Genomic DNA, 11,472 nt, shown 5'->3' with positions numbered 1-11,472 from the left:
ACAATGATCATTCAACAAATGGGTCGAATCCCAGCTTTGTTTTCATTATAAGTCTTTTTATATTCCGCACTGTGTGTGTGAACAGTGAGCCAACACCCCCATCTATTGGTCTAACACCAGTTTATTTCTTTAAAACCATTAAAGGTATTTCTATGTGCTACACATAAGACTGCGTACCCGAATAGCAAAACGCCACATTACTCTTGGGATAGCGGCATTTTAATTTAGACCTTGTTTTTCCTTTGCAGTAAGACTGAGTGGTCCTTATCTCCACTGCACCTATTCCACTGCCACATTTAGTGCGTTACACCCTCCTTTCCCACCCGGAAAGTGTGCTCTGCTACCTCCCAACAGATAGCCTGTCAGATGGAAAGTAGGGAGGGTGAATCTCTCACAGGTCACTATATAAATAAACAATAGAGTCTGACCGATACAAAGGGTCACGATAAGAATTATCAGAGATTTATTTCGGTTGGAGCTATTGGGTGGTGCTCCGTGGATTTAATGGACAAACCAACACAAAGTGTTGTTCCATCACCATGAGCCGCCTATCGGCTTCATTCATCCTTGGATTCCTCGCGTAGTGTTCTGATGATGATGGTGGACACCGTCCATCGCCATCGGAGAATCTTTTCCATAGTTTTTCCAGATCAGTTGATGAAATCAATAGTAGTAGATAGTTAATTAGCGAATAGAAGAGGCCAAAGAAGAGCACAGAATCAATGTGCCAGTGGAGAAAGCAGAAGTCTTTCTTTGTATCGTGATGCTCTGTAACTGCTCATCCATCACTACTGGAGTCAGAGCTTAAATGAGCACAGCTCACGCCCAAACCAGCGCGTGAGGAAAACCACACCAGTTCGGCACTGCAGACAGATCCTGGAGACGTTTAAATCCGTCCACTTGCAGTGTCCATTTGTTGTCCATTTAGGTACAACGTGTCTCACCCATGCAAAGCGGAGGCACTTCTCACTGGGGTTAATAAAGCGTCTCCGGAGAACATTGATAAGACTCCTCCCGTGGGCTGAGCGGAGTGTGTGTGTGTGTGTGTGTGTGCCGTTTCTCTCCACTGGAGCGCACAGCGGGCGAAGCTGCAGAGACGGCTCCGGGAAGCACCGAGCTCATCAAAGCCATCTGACTCACACGGACTGAGGTCCGGTTACCTGTCCGGCCTCCACAGCCAACGAGGCCCCCAAAACATGCAGTATTTCTGTAAACAGGGACTAATCAAAGAAACAGACTTTCTAATGTTCACGTTCAAGATTCAAAGCAGTGCAAAGGAAGAGGAGCTCGCAGCCGGCAGACCGGGGCTGAGCTGTGCACAGTGGCCGTGTTGCTGCTTGACTGGACTCGCCGGCGTGCCAGAAGGGATGTTTGGTCTGGTTGACAGGCCCACATTTCCACTGATTGCACACTGAAGCGATGGGTGGCTGAAACTGTCAGGACACAGCTCGTTGTCATGGTTACGCGGGCAGGTGGACCCACATGGAGAAGCAACGTGAACCGAAGACACATAACGATTTGAAGAACTATGACGAACACACAGGTATGCAGAAATACATATAGTGTAAATAAGGGGGAATGAATCACAATAACGAGACCCAACTTGAATAGGGGGAAAATACCACGACGGGCTAACTGGAGACCACGAGGGTGTGGTGAGAAAAGCCAAGGGCGGAGCCAACAAGACTAACACAAGGCATGTGTGCAGGGGAAAATGAGACCACACAAAGCGCAATCTGGAATAACACAATACAGAAAATGGAAAACTCAAAGAGTCACACTGCAGAGGTTACATGCAGAGTGACTCCAGAAGGACCGGAGATCAACGTCCGTGCCCCTCGCCCGAGGGAGGAGCCGGCGCTCAGCAGCGCCATCGTCGAACCTACAAAACGTGGGCGTATCTGCTGGAAGCTAATCGGCCCTCCAGCAGAATAATCCACGTGCACAGCTCACGGTGGTGGAACGAGACAGTCCAAAACATCTGTGATTATATTCTAAAGCCCGAGTATCAGTGTTTATCTACGACCTGCGAAGGCTTCAGCTGAAAAGTACACACACACGCACACACACACACACACACACACACACACACACACACACACACACACACACACACACACACACACACACACACACACACACACACACACACACACACACACACACACACACACACACACAGTGGACTCGTAACTTGAACTGTAATGATCTTTGATGTCGTTTGCAGGCGCTGTAGACGGAAACGTACACCCTGACCAACAGATGGGGATGTTGGCACACTGTTCACAATGTAAACAATCAGCATTGGTGTGGGATAAAAATGAAATGACACCAACAGTCAACAGTTTGATCTTCCGTTGGAAAATAACAGTTTGATCATCATTTATTGATCGGTTTATAGATACAATGTAGCGTGAGGCCTGTCTGGAGGTACAACGGCATGAATCGTTCCTGCAGGCTGCACAGATTATTTGCGGATACATGACTGCATGAGTTTAACCCTGAGATATTATGATACAGTAACACAGAGTGATCCATCCAGTAAGAAGGAAAGGAATACGACAGTTAACAATAAAATGATCCACAGTTACGCTACATTTTATTCCCAGTGCTGGAGTTTACCTCATATGAATGGCTCACGGTGTTTTGTCAACGAAAAATCTATTTTAAGAACGTGCTACTTTTGTAAAACCATATGAACAAATTTGGGTGGTGGCTATGAAGGCACCTTTTTTACAAAAGTAAAAAAAATCTAAATGAATGAGATGAATTTAGAGATGCAACACCAGTCAGCTGGTAGAATAATATTTCTTATGTTGTACTCCTGTTTGTAACACACACACACACACGCAAAATGCTGTTAAATTATAAAAAAGATATGAGTTGAAAAACAGCTACTGAATTGGGTAATATGAAAAAATATAATTTATTTATTTTGCTTTTTCTAACCAACTGAATGAAGAGAGAACACAATATTTCAAACAGATAACTATTTAATTCATTTATTCTTCTTTTTGACTGGTCTGCCTTTTAAGTTCTAGTGCTGCAGAGGTTTACTACTTTCTTCAGCACCTTCTTGAACATTTACATATGAAGAGCAACACTTATAGAGAGAAGACAATGCACTAAACACCACCCAGACCTGTGCAGTGACCTGTGCAGTGACCTGTGCAGCAGCGTGCCCCCGTCCGTAGCAGCCAATCGCTGGGCAGACTACTGTGGTGCAGTGGTGCATTAACACTACATAACATGGAGTCCAAATGAGAACACCTCAGGTGAATAGGACAATGAGGACAACCTTCTGAAGACAAGACATAACGATAAGGTCTTTGGCAACAATTGACCAGATTTGTGAATGTGGAATGTGTCAAAAAATAGCACCGTAACCCTCTTCGCCCCCCCCTGCGAGTCTCCCCTGGTGCTACATGGTGCTGGACGTGATGAAGACATAGATCCTGGCCAGGAAGGAGGTGACCGTCCCCTGTCTCAGCAGCTTCATCTCCACATCTATCAGGAAGTCTTTGGGCTGGCGGACTTGTCTCTGCAGGTAGACGGCGCCCGTGAAGCCGTTCAGCTTCCGGGTGCCAAAGTAGCCCTCCTTGTTGCCCTTGACGACGCTGATGACGACGTGGTCGCCGGCGTAAGCGGGGGACGGTCCGATTCGGAAGATCTGGGCGGGGGTGATGATGTTGGTCTGGAAGCTGAGCTGGTAGTGCGTGATGCGGACCGGGGCCTTCTGACAGTCCAAGGAGCTGCTGGGGCAGCTGGTCCGCTCGCAGCGGCTGGAGACGAGTGGAGAGAGAGACGGGGGAGGGAAAGGAGGAGGGAGGGGGCGGTGAGCAGGGTGGTGTTTGGGGGCTCGGTAAAAACAGATATGTTTCGCTATCTTCCTCCTGTTGCCAGGGTTGTAAATCTTGCTACCGACATTGGTTTTCAGTGCTTATGGGCGGGACCTCAAAGCCGAGGCTCCACCCCCACCGATCATCACCGCATTACCGACCTGAATCAGAATCCCCCTTGAAATTACTTTTGAAAACTTATTTTAGCAATAAACTCTGAAAGATATTAGTCCTTACGGGCAGTGCGTTGGTTTAAATGGTTTGTAAACACATTTGTGAGGAAAACAAGGTGACTCACGTGTCCGACACCTTCTTGTAGTTGGGAGGGCAGTCCAAGGAGAGACATCTGAACCCCCCCTGGAGGTTGTAGCAGGTCTGTCCCAATGAACAGTTGTCGGTGCCGGCTGAGCATTCGTCCAAATCTGAAAAGGACAATGAATAAAACTCTCTCCCAACTTGTTGTGAATTGTGATATCTTCCTTTACAGCGTAATGTATTGTTGATAAAATCCCTGCAGATACTGTATCAGCACACACACACACACACACACACACACACACACACACACACACACACACACCTGGTGACTGTATAATACATGGGTTGATTTCTCACAAGAACCCCCCGAAAGCACAGATACATTAAGTGATATATATATACAATTTCTTTTTTTGAAAACAGTATTGCAAAAATCTTTTTTTCTGGTCTTTTTTCAGATTTTTTGATTCATTGGTGGTATGAAATTGAAATTAAAAACCAGAATTAAAACCTGGCTTTATCCAAATTATCTAACATTTCCATTCTGGAAATATATGAACATGAGAGCAGCTCTAATAAGATAGTGCCTAATTTGCATATCATGATCTTACAGCCGGACCAGGTCACAGGTCACTGAGGCCTCACCTTTGCAGGTGCGTCCATTAGCAGACATGACGTATCCACGAGGAGGACAGGCGCACTGGTAGCTGCCAGCAACGTTAACACACTTGAAGGTACAAAGGTTCCCGATGCTCTGTGAGCACTCGTCGATGTCTGTTGAGGAGAGGACACGCACACACACACACACACACACACACACACACACACACACACACAGAATGAGTGAAAGTTGGAGCTGATTGAGGAAGAGTCTTAATAATGTCTCCCAAAGCCAAATGAGACAACTGAAACAGATTAACTTGTGTTTCTCTGCCTGTTTCGGTGCTTCAGTGTGCATATTTATACCCTTGAACATGAACAAATGTATGCTGAAGACCTTCCCACCCTCTCCGCCATTCTGCAAGGCCCCGTACCTTCACAGGTGTGTCCGTCCTCTTTCAGGAAGTAGCCTTGGCGACAGTAGCATTGGTACGAGCTCTGGATGTTGGCACACTCCTGGCTGCAGGGACTATGGTCACACTCGTTTACATCTGAGCACCGAGGAGAAAAGACAAGATTAGAATCTTTGTCATGTTCAGAAAGGATTGGACATTGTTCTGTTTTTTTTTTCTTATTGTTATGAATCCTATAAAAAGAAGCTATTTAGAAAAGATTCTTCTCATATTAAAATGCTCTATAATGAAGTATATACATCTATATATATAGATATATATACACACACATGAGACACAAATATTTATTTGTATTAATTCTCAGTGATTTTGCAAAACTGCAGGTCACTTTAGTTTTTAGCAAATGTTACTCAAAGAGAATTGTGCATTTTTTGGGGACTATTTTCGGTGGATTAATACATTTTTGGTAATAATAAGTATTTAAGGGATTGAGCCAAAGTGAACAACAGTAGGTGTTTTGTGTGGTCTTTTCAGAGGATGCACAATAATAAGATGAAATACTGCCCGCGATCATCCTTTGTAGGGATACATAAATAACAATTCAACAGGCAAATGAACGAGCACCACCTACCGAAGCACCATCAGAAGAAAAGAGACAAGAAAAAAAACAATCCTACTCCTGGGGAGGAGCATTGTGGAACTTTCTAAATTCGTTGCATGCATCGTTGTATCGTTGCCGGTGCTTCAAGCATTTAAACGGTGCGCGTGTCAGAGCGGGGAGCGTACCTTCACAGTTCTTGCCGTCGGCTGCCAGGGAGAAGCCGGCGGCGCACGAGCAGCGGTAGGAGCCCGGCGTGTTTTCACAGGTCTGGGCGCACAGCCTGCCGGTGTGGCGCCAGCACTCATTCACATCTGCGCAGGGGGACACAAAGCGTCAGGTGGGTTCCTCCGCTCTGCAGAGAGATTTTCTCTGTAACTTCTGGAGAGAATGCTGCCAACTAAGAAAAGAGGGTTTTTTTTATCTATCATCGTTTGCTGGTTTCCTCAGGAAAACCAGCCATGCCTTTAATGAGATAATTGGACAGTTCCGAGAAAAAAAAAATACAAAAATCAACTGAATTGACGACATAATTGTTTTTGTTTATCAAGAAAAAGGTTTCATGGGGAAACATCCTGCTCTTTTTTTTAATGAAAAGCAAACGTGTCCTGGCTGATTAGTTTGATATTTTGGATTTGTTATTACTTAAAGACCCTTTAAATAACATGCTAGCATTAGTATCATCCATGAAGCCCAGTCTTTTAGTGGAGAAGGATGGGGATTGAGTCAGGAGAGAGAAAAGATCAGTCAGACACACGATCCGGACCTGCATCCTTGTAAAGAACAGCTTGTACCTCCTTGTTTGCTCCTAAGTACTTAAATAGTATTCTGCAAAATACTACAGAAAACCAGAAAAGAATCAGGTGAGAAAGAACAAATTCAGTCTACTCCAAACGCATTGCCTAAGACTGTGGTCACTTTCTGTCATCATCTAAATAAATTGAATAGAATTTAGTGGAGTATTTGATCATCGGTGGTTACCTGTATAGAGATCACAGACCCAATTGTTGCCTCTGTTCCTCCTCTTGTACTTGTACTGCAAGTTTATTTTCTTATTTCATCGCATGACCTTGCACTTGTTTCTGTTCTTGATCCTGTTCCTGTACTTGCTACCTGTGCTTGTTTTTGTACCCGTCTACCTGTTTAATTCCTCATTTCTATGCATGTACCTGTTTTTGTTGTCCATGTACGTGTGTTTCCATCTACTTAAGTAATGTGTATATTAGGATCGCAGTGCATTGATTCAACTTTCAGATGAGACAGTTTGGACGACTGAACCTCCAATCAGCCAGACGTACCTGTGCAGGCCTTGCGCAGCGCGTCGTACTGGTAGCCCGTCTGACAGTCGCAGCGGTAGCTGCCGGGGAGGTTGTGACAGATCTGTCCCCCCCCGCAGCGGTGCGTCCCCACCTGACACTCATCGATGTCTGAGAGTAAGAGAAGGTGCGTCAGCAATAACCTGCACCCGACAGCGCGACAACCAAACACAACCAAAACGCTTGGAGTCTTGAGTTGTTGTCGGAGTACTTCAATCAGGTCTAACAATTATTCTAATTTGGTAAAACATTGCGTTTTTCGAGCAATTTCATTATTTATGGGAAATTAGCTACATGCTAACGTGAATGTGCTATTGAGACCTGTGCTAACAAGCTTGAAAGTGTAATGCAGAAGTATGATGAATTAAATAATGTATAATGACTAATTATTGCATTTCCGTGGTCTACTGCTAATATTCATGTCCGCCCAAAATGTCATCTCTTCTTCAGTTTATCGTATTATAATTTGGTGTTCAAATTGTCGTAAGTAGCAATTTGTGAGGTCAAGGCGACCTTTACCCACCAAATTCTGATCACTTTGTCCCGGAATGCAGGTAGACGTAAATTGCAAATATATAAAAAAAATCCCCCGAGGAGTCTGTTGACATTCTATTTTTGTGAATAAATCATGAAAATAATGACCTGAGTTTTTTTGTTTGTTTCTATAAACCTATTTCGTCACCATCATTTGACGTTTTGTCCCTACGGTTAACTGACCTTCACTAGCTGCCGTTAAAGCTCATTCTCCCCTGTTAGCGCATTCTGACAACAACAACTTGAGCGCTTGTTTCTTTGCCGAATACGACATCATTGCCTTCGGCCGCATGTTCGCACAGTCGCCGGCCGCCTCCTCCGGGTCACGAGGTGAATCTCACCGACACACCGGGCTCCGTCGGGGCCGACGTGGTGGCCGTGGCTGCACATGATGACCTTCTGCTGGCAGGTGTAGGAGCCCACTGTGTTGACACAGTTAAAGCCTGAGCTGCACGGCTCGCTCAGGCTGCTGCACTCGTCTACGTCTGCAAACGCACAAGAAATGACACACCGATTGAATGCATCTAGTCATGTACAAGGGGGGGTGGTGGAGCGAGTATCAGAAACACAACCAGGCTGAATTGTAATGGGTCACATGTGTTATATGTGAGAATAACCGATACATTAAATCCCTTAATACCTAGTGTTTAAATACCTTTAACCTGCACACTGCAAAACAAATGAGGAAATCGACCATCGACAGCACATGAAAAGTACGGTTTTATCTTCACGTGAAACTGAAAGATAGATCTGATATCTCTGAACAAGACAGGATGTGGCCGGATATATAAAATGTTTGATTAAAAATATATATATATAGTCATCAAATACAAAACAAAGGTTCAAATATGGATGTTAACCGTTAACCGCCTGAAATTACTGATTTAAAGTGGGAGTCATTAATATATATATATATATATATATATATATATATATATATATATATATATATATATATATATATATATATATTAAAATGTAACAGCAATGTTAAAGGGCCTAGCATGTGCAGTGTTGAGACTTTTACTCCTCGTTATTTGTGTGTGATTAACTACACTCAGACCAGAACGCATTTCCTTCTGTTGTTCCAGAAGTGTCATTTTGATTCCAGATCAGATTTCAGAGTTAGAAAATGTCCCAAATGACAATATAATAATGTTTAACTTTTAGGTGTAATCAAAAGCTAAACATTACAATCAAAGCCGTGTGGCAAACACATGCGATTGTGGGCGTGCATTTGACATACTGACTCTTATAGACAATTAAATATCTTGATTAACATTTTAAACAATGAGTCACCTTAGCGAGCCCTCAGATCACAAACTTGGATTTCACATCACCGCCTTTTAGTAGCATTAGAAATAGTTGCTGCCGTGCGCCGCGCAGCAGAAGGCGCTCTGGACGCGTCTCTTACCGACACAGTTGCCGTGGGAGTCCTGCGTGAAGCCGCTGATGCACTTGTGTCGGGGTTTGCAGAGGAAAGACCCGGCGGTATTCTGGCACGCGAAGCCCGTTCCGCAGTTATGGGTCCGCAGGGCGCATTCGTCCGCGTCTGGAGGGGAGATCAATTCGGCAGGCGTCACTTCATCTGGATGTCGTGGAGTGGAAATCTGCTGCCAGCCGCCTCGAAGCCCGTCGACGGTACAGCAGGTGGCAGTGTGGCTCAAGCAAAAAGGCAAACATGTGCAGCATCCCAGGACCCCACCACCCCCCCCCCCCGTCAAAATACTGTATAACACTCTGCAATTTGCATGAAGTTCTGCAACACTTCTTAAATGACAGTTATTGAATGTGATGAGTGATGAGGTGGAGTTTAAACGTGTAATTGGTTCCCCGTTTGTCAGGAGTTCGGGGTCCTCTGAGAGTCCCCCCAGTCTCCGATGGAGAGGGATTTTCTTTCCATGCGGCTAATTAGCCGTTTGCCCCCGACTGAATATTACCTTCATTACCCAGCGACATTGATTAGTCCTCCCTGGTGCCTGAAACTGATGATGCTCCAAAGCGCCTCCTCTCTTGGTGAGAATCTCGTCCTCACCCTGCTGACCGAGCTCGGTTTACGTCCTGACCCTGGACATGCAGTCGCCTCACTGTGTGAGCAATGATAAACCTTCTAAATAACCCAAATAACTATGAGTCTAATAATGTCCCGGTCCCCTTTGAACAGAGCGAGGACGCTTCACCTTTCCATGTTGCGATACCCTGCAGGCTCTTCGGGGACGTGTGCACACTCAAGGGGCTCTTTAAGGGATACAATTAGAAAGAGCAGTAGAATCAGGCAGCGCCTCAGAGTGAGTGTTGGACCTGTGCGACCGCTGGTTGTTCAAATCGCTGAGGCGACGCGGAGAAACACGCTCCAACGCGATGGAACAAGCTCACAACCCGCTGCAAGTGAATCGGCGTGACGAATCACAAAGGTATCATTTCCAGGCTTATGACCAGGGTCATAAAAAAAAAATGGTGCAACGTGTGAGATGTGGCAAAGCTCAACAACTCTGGTCGGAGGTCTGAGGCCCACGGGTTAAGTCAGCCGTCTTTGACTCCGATCTCTCCGATAAGTGTTTCTTATGACACCAACCGGGGGGCTCACTGCAAACTGCTGGAATTTAGAAATATCTAAACATTTGGGGAAATACCTCAGATTTGAATGCGTTGTGTAAACACATTTTTCACTCCCATGTTGCAGCTATAAACAGGCGAGTGGGGGATCTGTGCTCACGCACGCCGCTCGTTCACTTGTCGATCGATAAGATGCTACCCTCCCGGCGATAGTTGCCGGGCAACCGGCAGAGACTCCAGGAGGGAGACGTGTGCAGCCGGGACATTCGTGGGTCATCACGAAAGACCCTTTCAGGCTGTAAACTGATTAGATAGAACTTCTAAATAAGTGAGCTTCAGTCGTTCTATCACTCATGCCAGCTAAGCTGGTTACTGGTTCCAGCTATCAAAACCAACATGGGAGAGGTATCAATGCTATTACGTCTCTGCGTTCCACAATGTTTGAAAAATAAAAAAATGGGACATTTTTGTCTGGTGACGGGATTCAACAGCGGTTCAACCACTTTTAGTGGCTCAGAAAGTGGCCGCTCAGCGAATCCGCCTCACAAGACACGTCGTCAACTCACCCTCGCAAACGCCGTTCCTCCGCCGGTACCCGGCGGGACAGGCGACCCGCTGCTCACACGCGAATGAGCCCACGGTGTTCACGCAGTGCTCGCCGGGGCGGCACCCGTGGGCGCCGGTCGCACACTCGTCCATGTCTGCGGGAGAAGGATGACAACGGTGACTGTGTGAAATGAGGAGGCTGAATGTGAGGTGCAGGTCAGGCCGACTCCCCCCCGGGGGGGGGTCCACGATGGACGGGGCCTCCACCCGGAACGAGCAGAAACCACCAACAAAGGAAGTCAATGTTAAATTCTCTATGCCGCTTTATATCATCTTATTGGCTTTTGAGGTTCTGGGATTTTTGTGGGTTGTATTGGGGGCTTGACATAAACTCTTTGTTTTTTTAAAAGCCACTGGCCATTGAGCCTTGTCACCAGACACAGTTGTGTTGTTTGAAAGTAAGTAAGTCCTTTTGGGCTCAATGGCAGTAAAAATATAATTAGCACTTAACGCAGATGTGTTTCATGTAGATAATCGGACGAACACATTAGTATCAGGGGTCATCTTGCTGTTGTTTGGAGTGAATGTTTGCGGTTAGTATGACTGATACACATAATCCTCCCACAGTTTGTCTGGCGTGTCGTCAGCTTTGTGCGGCGTCGCTTGTTACGCTTGTTCGCGTGAAAAAAAAAACCCACACGGTTGAGAAACCTTTGGGAACTCAGATAGTCAGATAGATCGCTGGCGATTAGCTGAGAGCATCGAGCCGGGATTTATCGCGTGTGTGTGTGTTTGCATATTTACAGAGGAGT

At 45.7% G+C, this 11,472-nt stretch overlaps 1 protein-coding gene across 3 annotated transcripts in view; it reads right to left on the bottom strand.

Annotated features, from left to right (window-relative positions):
* Positions 1-2,345: 2,345 nt before the first annotated feature.
* The window catches only part of fbln2 (fibulin 2), a 32,259-nt gene continuing 23,132 nt past the window's right edge, over positions 2,346-11,472 (bottom strand). For 2 of the 3 annotated variants that reach the window (XM_040204307.2, XM_040204308.2), the window contains exons 9-17: positions 10,681-10,815; positions 8,973-9,110; positions 7,900-8,043; positions 7,007-7,135; positions 5,897-6,022; positions 5,132-5,248; positions 4,743-4,871; positions 4,138-4,261; positions 2,346-3,782 (exon numbers count right to left, since the gene is read on the bottom strand). In XM_040204307.2, the coding sequence (XP_040060241.2) occupies positions 3,422-3,782; positions 4,138-4,261; positions 4,743-4,871; positions 5,132-5,248; positions 5,897-6,022; positions 7,007-7,135; positions 7,900-8,043; positions 8,973-9,110; positions 10,681-10,815 (1,403 nt within the window). In that variant the 3' untranslated portion in view covers positions 2,346-3,421. The remainder of the gene's footprint in view (positions 3,783-4,137; positions 4,262-4,742; positions 4,872-5,131; positions 5,249-5,896; positions 6,023-7,006; positions 7,136-7,899; positions 8,044-8,972; positions 9,111-10,680; positions 10,816-11,472) is intronic. The other variant, XM_040204309.2, reaches the window with a different exon arrangement.

The sequence above is a fragment of the Gasterosteus aculeatus genome, chromosome 17, assembly GCF_964276395.1.
Source record: "Gasterosteus aculeatus chromosome 17, fGasAcu3.hap1.1, whole genome shotgun sequence".
NCBI lineage: Eukaryota > Metazoa > Chordata > Actinopteri > Perciformes > Gasterosteidae > Gasterosteus > Gasterosteus aculeatus.
The sequence above is the reverse complement of the archived record's forward strand: the minus strand, read 5'-3'. Positions and strand labels throughout refer to the sequence as shown.